The sequence below is a fragment of the Lolium perenne genome, chromosome 4 (assembly GCF_019359855.2).
Source record: "Lolium perenne isolate Kyuss_39 chromosome 4, Kyuss_2.0, whole genome shotgun sequence".
NCBI lineage: Eukaryota > Viridiplantae > Streptophyta > Magnoliopsida > Poales > Poaceae > Lolium > Lolium perenne.
The window spans coordinates 394,501,139-394,518,021 of NC_067247.2; the positions used below are offsets into that span (position 1 = coordinate 394,501,139).

Below are 16,883 nucleotides of genomic sequence, written 5' to 3' on the forward strand. Positions count from 1 at the left end.
CGTGCATGCTGCTTGCTGCGCACGGCAAAACGTGCATGGGCGCACGGCAATAATTTGCTGCACGGCAATGCCGTTTTTTCCCGTAGTGCATGCGATCGATTGATGGATCGGTTTCTGTGTTAACTGCAGCCGGTCTATCGTCTGTGCTGCCCAAGCCCAACCGGTATTGTGTCATCTTATGATGGTAGAGTTTGGCCAAATCTTGCAGACAACCACTGCCAGGCACCAGCAGGCTGGTAAGAGCATCTTCAGTCGTGTCCCCCAAACCTTTTCCCAAAGGACGACGGATTGAGCGTTTGGGGGATGTATTTTGTTCGTGTCGCGTTTGGGGGATGTTGTTCCCCGGTCGCGTCCCCCAAACTTTTTTTAAGGGTTTTTAAAAACACAACCATTTATTAAATATAGCATATAAATAAATATGTTTGTAGAAATTGTTTTCAAATTAAAATACAACAATCAATAAAATAACTAAACAAATGTAATAAATAGGGCTAGATCAAGGTGCCGCGGCATTTGCTGATAATCCTTTGATGCTCCCCAAATGCTCAACGAGATCAGCTTGAAGTTGCTCGTGAACATTGCTGTCACAGATCTCTGCGTGCATGGCGAGAAAATCAGCAATATCTGCAGGCAACTCATGATCAACCTCCGCAAGAGGGCCCTGACACTCATAGGGACCAACATGTGTCCTGGCATGATTCTTGCGGTCATCCTCGATGATTATGTTGTGCATGATCACACAAGCCTGCACCACCTCCCATATTTGGTCGTGAGACCAGCTTAGAGCAGGGTACCGAACAATTGCAAATTGAGCTTGAAGCACAACAAATACCCGCTCGACATCCTTCCTGCAAGCCTCCTGTCGTGCAACAAAGTGGGAATTCTTCTGACCTGATGGAGCCGAGATTGTTTTAACAAAAGTAGCCCATGTTGGATATATACCATCGGCTAGATAATAGCCTTTAGTATATTGGTGGCCATTGATCTCATAGTTGCATGGTAGAGCATGCCCTTCCACTAGTCTGCTGAACACCGGAGACTGCTGCAACACGTTGATGTCATTGTGTGATCCCGCCATGCCAAAGAAAGAATGCCAAATCCACAGGTCATAATCTGCCACAGCTTCAAGCACCACACTGCAATATCCATGACGCCCTTTGTATATACCTTGCCAATCAAACGGGCAGTCCTTGCATGACCAGTGCATGCAATCGATGCTTCCAAGCATTTCAGGGAATCCTCTGGCGGCATTTTGTGCCATGATCCTTGCAGTCTCTTCCTCAGTTGGCCATCTCAAGTAGTATTTGCCAAACTTTCCCACCACAGCTCGGCAAAACTTGTACATGCACTCAATGGCATTAGACTCACTCATGCGAAGGTAGTCGTCCTGTGTATCAGCAGGTGCTCTGTATGAAAGCATCCTCATGGCGGTGGTGCACTTCTGAATCGACGAGAACCCGACAACGCCTACAGCGTCGTCCTTGAGCTTGAAGTAGGGGTCGAACTCTCGAACGCCGTGGAGGATATTCATGAACAGACCCTTGCTTATCCTATACCGGCGCCGAAAATTGTCGGTATGTGTTGCGTCATCTGCGAAGTAGTCGTTGTGCAACATGGTATGCCCCTCCATCCTCTGTCGGGGCTTCGACTTCTTTCTCCCCGGCCTTGATCCTCCACGGCGCGGCCTCTTCCTCTTCTCCGCCTCGGCTTCAAGCATGTCCTGGAGGGACGCGATGATTAGCAAATGCTCTCGGAGGTCGTCGTCGAAGGCTTCCTCGTCCTCCAGCAGTAGGGCAAGCTTCTCGTAGTCGCTATCCATGTCTGAAGCAAAATCAATGGTTAAAATTACGCCGCGGCAGACGAGGCAACGAACAGCGGCCAATCGCGCCTACCTGGCAAGTCGTCGAGCACCTTGTGTGCGTGGAGGTGTGGCGGATTTGACGCCGCGTTCTGGGACGCGCTGGCGAAGCGGCGGCGGCGGAACGATGTGCGAGAGTGCTAGCCGCGACGACGGTGCCGACTCTCAGAAGAGATCAGCCGTCGGAACGGCAGGCAAATCCAGCGGCGGCGGAGGGGTGGGAGGCGCGGGAGGGAAGGAGCGACGAGAAAAAAAGGCGCGAATCAACGGTTTATGGAAATAGTCGCCGATATGTGGGAGCCCGCCTCGCTTTTCGTTGTGTCCGGCGTGCTCGGAGCGTCCCCTGTGGGGCGAGGATGGCCTCGGGACGCCGGACACCGTATCGGGACGCGCCGGACAAAAAGAGGCTTTGGAGGACACGACTGAGAACATTTTTTTGTCCGACGCACCCCAAATCCCTTTGGGGGACGCTTTGGGGAACGCGAATCGAGATGCTCTGAGATCGTAGATTTGGCAACGCCAAATTCTTCCTAGCTCGCTAGTTAAGGTTTGGCTGCGCATGTTCTGCACTCGGCCTACTGAGCCTGGGTCAACAATGAATGATTGGAGGATTTTCGCAGCATGTTCAAAGCACATGCGTTAGGAATTTCTGGGTTTCACGCAAACCTGTGCCGGAAACATGCACTCTAAGATTTTACAGCCAGAATTACTCCCTCCGTCCACAGTTATCTCGCATTCTAAATTTAGTTAAAGTTAAAAATTTATAAAAAAGTTCCAAAAGTAAAACAAAAATATCCAACTTCATAATATCAAATGCACAAAAATTAAAAATATATTTTATAATGATTCTAATACAATAGCTTTTATATTATATGTGTTGATATTTTTTTCTTAAATACTTGGTCTAGGTTTATAAAGATTGATTTTGACTAAATCCAAAATGCGAGGTTATTGTGAACGAAGGGAGTACGTGATTGCAGACATGTTTTATTTTCTTTAAAAATCAACACCATATATATATTTATAGAGCAAAAGATTCCTAAAAAAATAAGTTATAGAACAAATAGTACATTGTAGAGATACATAAGTTGTATCTAACAATTACAGTATGAAGTCTAAGAGAAACGAGCCACCAAAATTAGACCATTGTGCAAAACTGGAAAATCACGTGCTCTAGCCCTCAATCTCCTCCGCTCGTACGGCTCACCTCCTCTCCTGACTAGTTTTACGGTAGCCAGGGCTGGAGTCAAAGAGCGGCGTCGGCGCCGTCGCCCTCCCCGGCCTCCACCACCAACGTCGGCCGCCGTCGCCCCTTCGCCTCCTCCAATGGATCCCCCGACCACCTACCCCCGTCCTCGCCTAGCCGACGTGCGCGGTGCGGCACTGCTGCACGCCTAGCGTTGGAGGCAGGTCGCGCCGTCGGCCGACTCGGCGCTCCGCGCGTCGGCCCTCCTCCAAACCAGAAACGCATCAGGTAATTTGCACTCTACAGTCAGGCTGCGGCTGCTTCTCTCCTTCACGGTTTCAGTCCTTCTCCAAGTCCAACTATCTTGTATTTCTTTATTTTCTAGTAAGCTATAGATCGATAATGGTAGGTGGTATTAGAACATACTGTTTTCGGTCTATAATTGAGCTGTAATTGTTGCATCCCCATTGATGGTAGTTGAATTTGTTGAGTAGCTAGGCGTGCACGTGTATATTCAGAGCAGCAGTGCACTACCTAGTCCACCTCATGATCATTCCCACGTTCTGTACCACGATCAACAGATCGACAGTTAGTTGTACACGTACGTCCCTGTTCTAAACTGCACTTGTAATTGGGTATTTATACCCTGTTGAGATCAATCGAAAGTGTGCTGAATCTGTAGCCTGCTATTTTCTCCTCCACGGAAAGTGCATCCTGGATGGGACAATGAAGTCTCGCAAGCACTTTGTGTGGTGAACTTGTCATATGTATGCTACTGTATCGTTATTGGTACTTTGGAAATTTTGTTTTCCATGTATTGATGTTATATTGTTGTTTATACTTGTGAAATGCAACATTTTTTTAGCATACGTTATGGGAATTTTTTTAATTACATCGAACATTCGAGTCGGCTTGCAAGCTTCATCGAGCGGGCTTGTCGAGCCTCGAGCCTCCCTTGAAAGGTTTAGGCTTGGCTTGCCTGCTCTTCGAGCCGAGTCGAGCCTGAGTCAAGACTTAAGCCTCGAGCTTCAGGTCCACCCCTGACCACAACCACCTACCACTTATAGTCTTCCTACATCCTCATCCCCTCCCTAGCTCCAACCCTCCATCTCCTCACCCATTTTAACTAATTAAATCAATTTAGCTTGATAGATCTAAGCAAATCTCTCTCACTCCTTTCTACCCCATTCCTAGATCTACTTAATTAAACAACTTCCTTCACTCGCTTGTTCTCCTCCATTTATGATGCATTAAATATCTCTATCCACTCCAACGAGCCACCGCACCACTCTCTTGATCGACGTCCGGTTATCTTCTCATTTATTTTTAATATGTGGCTAAAAATGGTTGTGGCCGGCCGAAATTGTGTGTTCGTGACATGACAAAATCAACTATGTATAAAAAATTGTATTCTGTTCTTGGTCTAAAGACAATGCGACGACTTAAGCGACTCATTTGATGAGAATTTACATGCATGAGTAGCAATTGTTTTTCTGAAATGAATTTCCGTTTCGGTGAATTTCTAGCACTTCGTATGTTCTATTTTTAGCAAAGGTCATACCAAAATTTTTTACGACCTTGGTGATTCTAATTTTCTTGCTTATACTGTGCAGGTGATCATAATGAGCAGAGGGATCGTGGCTAGATATTTCAAATTCACGACAAACAACATAATTCAAAATAAACGATATAGATAAGATGTCTGTGTCAAAAATGCAAACAAGGGTGCTTGATCGACCCCTTTTCTCCCTTTTGATTCAGCACATAATCATACATGGTTTCATGGATGGCTATACACGATGGACAAATAAAGATGACCAGGTTGTCGATGGGACAAGAAAAAGAGGATACACTAATGTAGTATTTATACTAGACATTTCTATTTTTAATATACACTTTTTATGTCGTGTATTCTTATAAATGTTTACAAAAATTTATCAACAATTTTTAAGTGATACTCCTCGTTGTAAATCACAAGTCAAACCACATAAAAAATTAAAGTATAACTATATTCATGAAATATTCTATTCAAATAATTTTGTCAAAAAAATTCCTAAACTAAAGAACTTTGTTTTTCTTCCGGGAGAAATCAACTCCATTATTATTTGGAGAGAGTGAAAAGTATTCTTTATGTCAGAAAAGGCCAAGAGATGACAAATTACACCCATTTATATAATATCTTGTGGGCGTAGCATAATGTGTGTATATATGTTTATGTATTTTAGTATCTTCAAATATCTTTAAAGGGCTTATGCAATGTATGAGTTTAACGAGAAACCTAAGAAGAGGGCAGTGTTCTTGCATATAGAAAATTCTAGAGGGTATGATATATCAGCAAATGATTTTATTTCAAAAAGGACTGCATAGTACAGTTGGAACTGATGGGTCACCGACTAACCGTCAGTGGTGATATGGACTACCAATGAATGAACTAAGGGCTAAGGCCCATCAGTGGTGACCGATCAACTACAATGTATTTTGTTCTAGGTTGGCTTGTTATCATTTGTCACAAGTGAAAAAATACAAAAAGCTCAAATAGGCTCCGCCGCTTCAAATATGTCTTCATGCTAAATTTGGGTATGATTGCATGTTTTAGATCTTAATACCTGCTTTTGGATCCACTATCTAGGTATTGGCCAGACAATGCAAAACTAGCTACTCATTATTATTAAAAAACATGCATATGTGCAGTCGAATTTGTTTTTGTGAATTTGAAATATTATTTGTTCGCCTTAGAGTTTAAGTTGCTACAAACTATCAATCCAAGTTTCACGTTACATTCTTCCAAAATAATCATCTAATCCACTAGTGTGTTTGGCGTGCATGCATGATCCGGCAGTACTCTGCATGCATGCTACTATGTTGTATTTCAAAGTACTCTTCATAAGGGGAGCCCCGAAATTTTCCAGAATTCAGAATGGGACTCTTTTTTCGACGCTACATATGAATGAGCTCCATAGATCTGGTTTTGTTCTAAGTAATGCATTAATTTGTAGGGTACACAAAAGAAAATAAAAATGCTCAAAAGTGTAAAGAAAATACCCTCTATTTGTGCTTGGGTTAGGATTGATTTAACGTAATGTCCTTACAAACGTTGGCACAAAGCTGACCAATATACACGCGACATTTCTTAACTCCTCCATGAGGCACCACAAAAGGAAGGTGGATATTTTGGCAGGTAGATGAAACAAAATGTCGGTAAGATCAAGGTCGGTGCAAGGGATAGGGGCAACCAAGCTCTTTTGAAAATTCTTAGTGAGACCAGTGACATTGCCAAAGCTTCAAAGAACTAAGGCATGTAGTTGTGAATTCTGTTTACCACATGAACCATGTATTGCAAGTGCAACACTGGTTTATATTTACAACCTGACTTGTGACTCGATCTACCTGCTCACCCCTCCATCTTGATCAAGAGAACCTTTGTAGCACATTTCTTTCGCATGGCATCTCGCCAACCCATGCGAGAAAACCACACTGATATTTTTATGAGGCATTATAAACACAACAATAGTAATAATTCTTGTCATTTCAAACTGAGCTTGGCTCTGCTGGTTAGGTTTCTTGTGGAGGAACCAACTCACTACGATTTAAGTCCTAGATTTGGCATGGATGTTTGCATTTACATAGATTTATTCAAAGATTTAACCGGCACTATTCTTTTAGTGGTAAGTGGCGTGCCGCACAACAATGGGGCGCCAATGATAACTTCGTCAAACTCAAGATGTACTGCTTTTATAGGGTGAGGTGTACGTGTGTTTGTGAGCATGTGTGTTGTACTGCATTCTCAAAAAAAAAAAAACTCTTATCACTTTCCACAAGAATATATACTGCGGGCTTGGGCACTCAGGGTTTGGGCCCGCGGGCGCTGCGTACGAGATGAACCTTGTCCTGGGGCGTAGCGGCTTGCCGTGTCCGGTCGTCTGGGCAGAAGGCCCGGTGGTGGTGGTGGCGGCGGCGGTGGAGAGGAGCAGCAGCGCGACGGTGAGCAGGAGGCGGCGGGAAGTGGTTGTCATGGCGGATATATTGGCGGATGCTGCGAGGTGCATGGAGTGGTGGCTTCGCTATTTGTAGGAGACGCTCCGGCGTGCGGAACTGCCTATGTAGTGTTCTAGCGGGACGGCAGCTCGTTGAAGACGAACTGGAGCTTGCATGTGATCTGTCGATCGGTTTCAGTGCTAACAGCAACCACGTCAACCGGTAATTAAGGGTGTGAGCGTGACCTTATCAACGGGTAGAGTTTGGTCGGATCTTGCAGGCTTCCGCTGCCAGGCACCAGCAGGCTGGTGATCGTAGGTTTGGCAACGCCGATTTCCTCCTACCTAGCAAAGGTGGCTAGCCTACAGAGTCTGTCTGGGTCGACAACGAATGAATAGAGGATTTGCACCATGTTCAAAGCACATGATTTTCTCTGTTAATAATTACCTTTACCTAGCAAAGGTGGCTAGTCTACAGAAATAACAGAAAGGTACAAATCATCTAAAATCTGGCCATGGTGTAGGTTCGGCAGCACCTGTCCAGCTAAGCTAGGTTCGTCTGACCATGTTCTGCACACTGCCACTCTATAGGGCTCGTCTAGCGCCTCTTCTTGTCTGACAATGAATGGGAGATTTTGCAACATGTTTAGGCACCACAAAGCACATGCGTTAGGAATTTCTGGGTTTCGCGCAAACCTCTGCCTTGCAGCTGGCACTCGAGAGTATACAACCAGAATTACCTGACAAGTATCTTAGTTCATCTCATCGCACAGAAAAAGAATTACACTTCTTCAGAATCACTAATTATCTCAAAATCCAGATGACGCTCCCGAAGAAACTACACAACACCGAGGCTAAATTCATGCTGCCTCCATCGAGTCGTCTTTCCGCGGTGAGAATTCAACCATCTGCATTCCTCTTCCTGCAACAGCGATATGGTATTTCCCCCTCCCACTGACAAGAAAACCAACAAACCACCGTGAGAAAGTAGAAAAGATGGAAACATTACAGAGAACATGCACAAATTTCCCAAGAAAAAACAAACACCAACACTGGGAAGCCTCACCGGTCATGGTGAACATCTAGAGTTTCTGGCTCAGGCACGCTGATGATGACATGGGAATGCTCCATGAATTTGCCGGATGGATCCATCTTCCAGCATCTGATTCTCTGGTCAAGTCCAGTAGAGAAAGCCCAGACACCATCCGTCCAGATACCTGACGGGAAACATGCAGATGCTTGCATCACCACTTTACAATAACAGCTGGGAAATAGTTAGGCTGAATATTGTACTACTAGGCAGTGATATAAGCAGGTGACATACAAACCTTTAACTGCTGAACTGTGAGCCGACGGAACCGTGTGTTGGCTTAGTATTGTAAGTGCACCGTCGGCAGGCGAGTTTAGGCTTGCCTTGTTCATTGAGCAGCTCTGCTGTGGAGATCCTAACGTAAACACAAAACACTGGACAGCCTGATCGTCACCACCGCTAATGATGCAGTAAGATGGCATGCCAGTTATAGGGCATGCTCGCTCCATCTCCGAGATGTGGACGCAGTTAACGCCTGACTGGTGAACACCGGAAAATGTCTGCATTGGCTGCACCTCAGGTACATCACATGAATGGGTACTTGACATTGTGTCCTCGGTAGTTATAACCTCATTTTCTTCTGGTCCGGAAATTTCATGTGAACTTTCATCGACAACACACAAGGCATTCAGATCGTTCTCAGTAGGGGGCAATGTCTGTTTGCTGTCCTTTTTCACAGAATTGTTTGCCAATGATCGCCACCGACGACGGCCACCTTGACTCCCTCTTCCTGTCTTGGGCCGCTTTTGGCAATCAATAACCATGTGTGGCTGAGTCTCAGACACGAGTTGCATAAAGCCATGAATGGTGTCTGTTAGGTCCCAGAGAGTAATGGTACCATCTGTAGATCCACTCACGATAATGTATCTATCTCCATTACCAACATCATCTGAGAGCCAATGTGTGAATTTCATCATGTGTAACAAGATTATCAGAATAGGAAAAATAAAATAAAGGAAAAGTAGGACTGACCTCCCGAGCGAGCACTAGAGGCGTCGACAATGTGCCGTAGAACGAGAACTGGAGATGTCTGTGGAATCAACAAGGCAACATCAAACCTGCACACAGAGAAAAGGAATAGCTAACTGAAACCGCCAATAGTAGCACAGACAGGAACTTCGTTTCAGAAATTTCATAGTGTGTACCATAACCGAGAAGGCAAAAGAAGAGCACGGAGAACAACTGTTGCATCAGAGCAAGCAACAACAGCAAAACATACTGTCAGCCTGACACAGCAAAGAGCTTACGATTAGATTACCCTCATTTTGCTGCAAAAGATGTAAGGTACCCTAGACAAGTAACATATCTTACGTAGTAGTCGGATGTTTCAACAGAAATGTTGTAACAGAAAGGTAACGCCAATCATTTTCCATCTGATCCATAATAGCCAGATTGGGTTGTGCAGAGGAATTTCTTTCCACGAAGTTTTGTTTTACATGACCAGCTTTCAGCCTATTTGTGGTAAGCTTTGGTGGCATGTGGGTAGATAGCCACTGAAATGTAACTGCTGAATCACCATTATCAGAGCATTCTGAGCTTTGCTTGGTGTCCAAATCTAGATCACCTGAACACACCTGTCTGTTCTCCACAATTCTAGGTTGCAGAATCCAAGTCGTCAGAACTTGCTTTGATCCAACAGATATCAATAAGAAAGTGGTGTCCTCGTTTTCAACCAAAATGTTGCCAGAACTTCCACTAGAGTTGCACGATTTATCTATTAATGTGTAAGTCTTCGCGATGAAGCACGTATCTCTCACAGCTGACCCACCAACATGCTCCCCCAGCATCTTGGATGAACGCCATCTTCCAGCATTACTAGCCGAGTATCTGCAATAAACATCAAGAACAAAAAATATATCAGCTCGTTCACAAAAGAACCTGAAATGAACACACATATTTTGTAGACATTGCAACGCATGGTGAATAAGAAAGACGTCTGTGTTCCATTAAACTTTGTTTGTTGTGTATCTATTATAAATTGTTTACCCTGTAAGTCGCACGGTTCCATCTTCACACCCCGTCGCAATACACAAATATGTGCTCTTCTCAGGATGTGAATAGCTTGCTGGATCTATGAAGCACAGAGAATGCACTTCTCTTCCGTGGAACTGTGTATGAAGAACTTGAGGAAGCAACTTCTTATCTTGAGCTGGTACCCAGTGTCTGTGAACGTGGATACTATGGTCCTGCCAGGAAGTCAATTCACATGATGTGTGTAAACTTTGGACAGAGCACCAGTTAAGAAAACGCTTTCATAAAACACTGTCAAAGCAAGGGCAACAAACCTTTACAAAGGCAAAACAGTTTTGATACTCAGGGACCATCCCAAGATAATAAGAATAAGGGCGCCGCCATCCTCCGCAGGAAATTTGAACCATCTATTACAGCAATATTTTTCCCAAAATTAACAGATTAACCCAACCATTTCCAAATTCAAACTTCCAACTGATAGGTTTATTCAGAATAAGTTACCTTTGCATCATTTCCAAGGTCCCAAATGACAAAATCTGCAGAGGTGAAACCTACTGCATAGGTACCAACCAATTGGGTATCAGAGGCATGATCAGCATAGATGGATTGAATGGTGCCTAAATCTTTTAATTGTCTCATTCCAACAAATTCAACGTTGTTCACATATCTCCCATACTTGAAGAAACAAATACAGCCATCTCCCCCGGTCTAAAAAATGTTCAGCGGAGGGAGTGTATGTCAGGCCATGCTCATGAATTCATTAAATAGAACAACAAAAACAATCTGGACATACAGTGTGGATTTGAGTATCATCAGAAGTTGAGGTAGTTATATGAACACTTGTGACGCTAGAAATGCCATGAGCTCCTTTAAAACGGTCACAGAAAGGTATCTTCTGTTGTGCCCCACTGCTATCATGAGCGGCCAATGTTTTATTAAAAGGAAAGGCAACGATGTTACCCTTTTTGTCACCTGCTATAAGGATCTGCATGGAAAATAAGGAGTAAAGTTCCATATAACACACCTAATGTAGTTTTTCTTTATAGGGTTCATTGGATCTATGCCATTGTGATTTTAACCGGTTGGAGATATGCCTTTACAAAAACCAGACTCGGGGAAATGCCACAACTTCCTTATACATCTACCTATGCCATTCAGTCCATTACCAAACCATATACGGTAGTTATACTTTCATACATACCCTATACATACACGTAGGGACACTTGAAAGAAATAAAAACTCATGTTTAATGCATAACCCGACTCCTTACGCATCCAGAATTATTGTTGCATCTTGTGCTAGCGTCATGAACCCTAGCGGCGGTGGCACCAATGTAGTCGGGCGTTGCTGGAGGCGCAGGCACCACGGGCGAGACCCCCCCCCCCCCCCCTCCCCACCCGCGGCTGGAGGCCCTACATCGGCTGTAGGCAGGCGGTGCTGCCAGAGCTAGAGGCGAGCAGGCAGGAGGAGGGCGCTGCCGGAGACCCAGGCAATCCTGGAGGTGCTGCCAGAGATGCAGCTGTACGCGGCCGGGGCTGGAGGCGCTGCCGGAGATGCAGCTGTAGGCCGACGAGGCTGCCAGGGCTAGAGGCGGACGGTGCTTGTTAATCTGAGTAAAATTGTGCTGCTGAATTGCTGTCGAATTTTTGTGTAAATGGTTTTGAAGTTTGTGGACAGAACTTCAGATGTCATTACAAGGAACCATATGTGCCCACAACTGACTCATATTAGAACAGTAGACTTGTTTATGATTATCTGTAAATTTGTCAAATTTTTCTGACAAGTTCAAATTTTTGGGCAAAATTTGACAAGTTTTTGGACATAACTTAAAATATCAGTTTAAGAGTGCATATATGCCCAGAATTGGCTCATATATGAACAGTATACTCATTCTATTGTTTTTCCTTTTCTTTATTTTTTAAGAATTTCTGAGATGTTCAAAGTATTGGCCAAAATTTGAATTTTTGGTGCTCGGAAGACCCAAAAGTGTTGCCGAAAGTTGTTAACAGGAGTAATATGGTAACTACAGCAGTGCAAATACATGTACTTTTTAAACAGTTATCCTCTCAAGTGAAGAAAATGGCATTGAGAGAGGTACGGAGAGTTTGGAGTGGCATATCTCCACCTCTAGTTTTTGTAATGGTATTTCTCCTGGTGAATATTGGAGTGGCATAGATCATATCAGATAACAAATTTTATTCCTTGCAGCGTAACTGTAACATTCTCTTCTTCTGATGGCTAAAAGCCTAGAACATAAAATATCGGCATTCTATCTCAATAATCAGTGTTCCTAGTCATAATTATTGAACATCTGGTGTTCAATATTTTTCTAGATCAGCTCCTATTATGGTTTTGCATTCGGTTAGATATGCAACAAGTAAAAATAGAGTTACCTCATCCTGAAGTGATACATCTAAACACATGATTCGAGCCCCTAATGGAGACTCAAACACTGCTACAAGTGAAACTTCTTGAGATGCAGTGAGAGCATGGGCATTTGAGGAAAGTGCCTTCCTTATGTGCCATAACTTAAGAACGCCTCTAGGATCAGCAGTGAAAATGTGGCTGCGAGAGAAAATAAGGAAAGAGAAACTGCTGAGAACAACAATTACCTTCTAATCAAAATATTAAGTATGAAATATTCCACGAACCTACATTCAAGTGACTTGCACCAATATAGTCCTAGTAGTTGCCGATCCTTTTCAGCTGACCAGGTAAAAGATAAATCTACTTTAGGCTCAAGATTGCCACTTGTTAAACAGACAATAGTAACATTTCCGTGGCCATCTCCAAGGGCAACAATATCGTCCTTATCAAAAGAATCTGAGTGCACTGTCATGACATCCATGCATATAATTGGTGCTTTCTCAGTGACCTGAATAACCTCGGTCCATCTTACATCATTTGTATCAGAGAGGTCAGCATGATGCAGATATCCATTGTTTGTGGCAACATAAAGAACATTTTCTTGCACAAAGTGTAGGCACCGAACATATTCGCTTTTGCTGTGAGAAACAAAATAAATGATCAATTAAACTGTCGCTTAAACTTGAACTTGTAGATTAAGATCTAACACAGAAGCACACCATACCTATCCAGGGGACCATACTGTCCTGAAACTATAGGAGAGGATATCTCAAATACCTCAGACTCGTATTTCAGACCATCTGGGGCCACTTTTTCTTCCAGTATGTCATGGAAAGAGGAGTTACATAGGTGGTGCACTTTGATTGCTGAATCAAACCCAGCGGTAATCAAAACTAGAGAGCTTGGATCATATAAACATCGCCATAAACCCCGGCCACTGTAATAGTAGAGGCAGTATATCAAATTAGGATTTACTAAGGGAAGCACTTCTTGCAAGTCAAGGTAGTCAAACTCCCTCATACTTAATCTGCTCGACTTACACTTTAACCAAGTGGATCTGCCCAACTTACATGTGTTCCTTGAACATTTTGATTAGCTTCCCATCCATGTCCCAAATGCAGCACGTACAATCCTCACCAGCAGTTATAACTATCTAAAAGGCAAGTTCAGTTGAAAACAGTAAGCTATATTTAGTCTACAATAACAGCTAGATAATTAAGTTACACTTTGCTCGCGGAAAAAGACCCTTCAAGCATTGAGAAGATGAATAGCAAAGTGAGGCAAGCTTACAGAATCAGATATATAACAATCCCAAATTCTAGCACTGTGTCCAAAAAGTGTCAGTTTCGGTATAATGTCCACATTATCAATATTGGCTGCTTGATTTGTAAAATTCTGTGGCTGGCAACTTAACATCCACATGCGAGCACTGCAATAATAATGAAGCAATATTACAAGAAGACAAGCATTTGAAACAGAAGTTCCAGAAGCTAGATACTTGAGCGAAAAAAATCTGCCACAGATAATGCAGAGAAGTGAAAGCCAGTATGAACCAAACCTGCGATCATCAGAGACGGACATGAACTTCGATCCATCAGAGGACCAAGATATTCGAAATATAGAACCTTCATGCTCCTTCAGCCTTCCAATATGGACTGCCATGTATCGATTACCACTAAAATGTACATTTTCACGGTTCTCAACAGCAGGAGCTCCCACCTCGTCCGTGCGTAACAAGGAGGAACTCAGGGTCCGGGGTACCAATTTCCAAATAAGAATCTGCAGAACAGATACAATGGTAAAAAAAAAAGATTCTGACTCAACTTTTTGTTATGCTAGATGTTAGAGCCTGGAAGGCTTGCCTCGTTTAAAATGGTTCCAGATGCCACGAGGAGGGACTTGACAGAGTCCCCCCACATTCTCATCGAGTACAGAAGGCACTTCTCTGCATCAAGGGTACAAATTATCAGTACAAGTTTCGGCGGGGAGGATGGAATTTGGGTATTTCGGGGACAAGAGAACAGCAGGATACTCGTCGAACCTGGCGAATTCACTCGTGTAACAAACGCATGATCCGTCAAATCCCACAGTGCCACCGAATTGTCACTGAGACCGATCGCGAGCAGCCCATCCACCTGCAACTCACGAAGGAGCCACCGTTAGTGACAAGGGAGACAATGAAGCTTTCCAGCGTGAAAGCTAGATGGGAGGGCCAAGCTCTCATTATATTATACCTCCAGGAAGCAGGCGTCGAGCACCCAGTGGTCGAACCCCGGGAGCCTCTGCTCCAGCTCCAGCCGCACGCCGCCGTCATGGTCCGCGTCTACGCGGAGCCTGAGAAGCTTGGCCCTCCTCTCGCCGAACACGGCGACAGCGTGCCCGTCGGAGCTGGAGCAATTGGGGGCGCCGCGGGGCTGGATGCCGTGGACGCGCACGCCGTCGAAGACCTTGAAGGAGGCGACGAGGCTGGCGGCGTCGACATCGTAGACGAGCAGCTCCGAGCCGGTCCCTGCGTGAGCGTAGGTGAGCGCGCGCGAGCGGGGGATGAGGATGGGGGTGGGGATGGGAGGGAGAGGAAGGTACCGGCGAGGAGGAGAGGGCGGGGGGAGGAGGGGAGGAAGGAGAGCGCGGAGACGTCGCCGAGGTAGGAGCCCAGCCGCAGGTGGTGGTCGCCGGCGGCCATGGATCGGAGGAGGAGGAGGAGTCGGGGAGCAGAGTAGGGTTTTTTGGCGGTTTAAGCGTTGGGCAAGCCCAACGAGATTGGGCTTCTTTCGGAGGTTGGTAGCGGCGGTCAGCTGGATGCCTGAGTCGTCCGGGCAATTCTTCATCTCTATCTCTACTATATATCTCTATCTCTACTACTAGTTGAATGCCCGTACGTTGCAAGAATATCAAAAAGTATAAAACACTAATTTAGATAGTATTTTTCATTGGCGAATGTGATTTTTAGTTTCTACCAGTTTTAATATGTTCGGAATTATTGCATACACGGTCCCCTCTACTGAACTCACCAATATATAGCCCACGGGCGCTCTATCTTTGCCCTTTGTTGCTACTCTACTATGCCGCTATTCTATTTTCCCCGGCCCCAGAACTATTGTTCGTCGCCTTCACATGTAAACATAATGTATATGGAAACCTCAATGATGTAGATGATACGCGAACGAAGACATTATTATTCAACATTTCAATGAGATCAACATCGCGCCGAGGGGAAGAGCATGCAATTTGGGTTACTAAAACTTTCTAAAGTTTGTTCAAATATTTAGAAAAGGTATCAACATCCACAATTTAAAGTTTATTATATCAGATCGTAATAGGTTATATTTTCAACTTATGCGGAAATTCAATTCGGCTCTCGGGTGCGTATGCACCTTCTACAAAAAAAATATCATATTTCAAAATGTTGAAAAAATTTAACAATTTTTTTTACATGTACATCTTCATAATATATGTTCGTTCGTCAAGTTCCACAAAAAAAACCAATATTTTTTGTGGTCTATATAAAAAAGAGAAAACTTATCTTGTGAAAAGTATTATTTTTAGCACTGAGCTTTGTCTTTTTTACACACGTCACATGATAAGTTGATTTTTTATGAAACAAGTTTGTAAGTGACAAGGTATTAACTTGTCAATGCCTACGGGTTGTAGACTAGGGTTTAGTTGGAAGTAGAGGGCAAGTAGATCTCGAAGGTTTCAGCCGAAAAGTACTCGACGATTATGAAACTAGGGTTTGAAAAACAATGATTCGATGATTTCTTCGTCCCTCGACTCCCCCTTATATAGGAGGCGGAGCCGAGGGATTCATATTGTACAAGTTACAGAGTCTGGGAAGGTTTCTAACTCATCCCGCAAGATTACAAATACTGCTTCCTATTACAACTCTAGCTTTCCTTAATAACATCTTGGACTTCCGAATCTTCTTATTCTTCGGGTAGTGGGCCTTCAGTAAACCCCGGGTACTATCTTCGGCAGGCCCATTGGGGATGCCTATGTCAGTAGCCCCCGAGATTTTGCTTGAATCGTAGAGTCAGGGAAAATCTCCACTTTTTATTTTTATTCGACAACTTAAACTTTTCTATATTTTTTCACATAAATTTCTATACTGTACAGGGATAATGGTAGTTGGGGCTAGTTCATCTGACGGATCAGGTACTAGTTAACTGCTCTAGTGGCAATCCGCAAAAACCTACTTCAAGATCACGTCCCTGGACATGATCTCGGGATACTGGTGTAAACTTCGACAGGTGCCGCTTAAGGTCTTACCATTCTGTCGAGTCCCAGTCAAATTTATCGGGTACCTTTAGGATTTTTCTTCGTATCTGTTGATACGGATAAAAGTAGCAAACCGACGTCAGAGACGGCGCCACGCCACACAGAACGGATCTGGGGTCTTACCTTCGCAAATTTGCGGCATTCAGAAATTGATCGCAACT

The 16,883-nt window shown here is 44.1% G+C and overlaps 1 protein-coding gene across 1 annotated transcript; it reads right to left on the bottom strand.

Moving 5' to 3' along the window:
• Positions 1-7,743: 7,743 nt before the first annotated feature.
• Positions 7,744-15,228, bottom strand: LOC127297550 (uncharacterized). The gene is made up of 20 exons (XM_051327874.1): positions 15,031-15,228; positions 14,682-14,956; positions 14,489-14,582; positions 14,310-14,392; positions 14,006-14,226; positions 13,738-13,876; positions 13,518-13,600; positions 13,172-13,384; positions 12,732-13,085; positions 12,474-12,645; positions 10,873-11,064; positions 10,581-10,787; positions 10,394-10,486; positions 10,095-10,294; positions 9,420-9,935; positions 9,254-9,334; positions 9,081-9,166; positions 8,347-8,997; positions 8,085-8,235; positions 7,744-7,972 (listed from the first exon to the last, which is right to left on the bottom strand). Exons 1-20 carry the CDS (start codon positions 15,128-15,130, stop codon positions 7,879-7,881), a joined length of 4,005 nt encoding a protein of 1,334 aa, XP_051183834.1. The 5' UTR covers positions 15,131-15,228; the 3' UTR covers positions 7,744-7,878.
• Between the last annotated feature and the right edge of the window lie 1,655 nt (positions 15,229-16,883).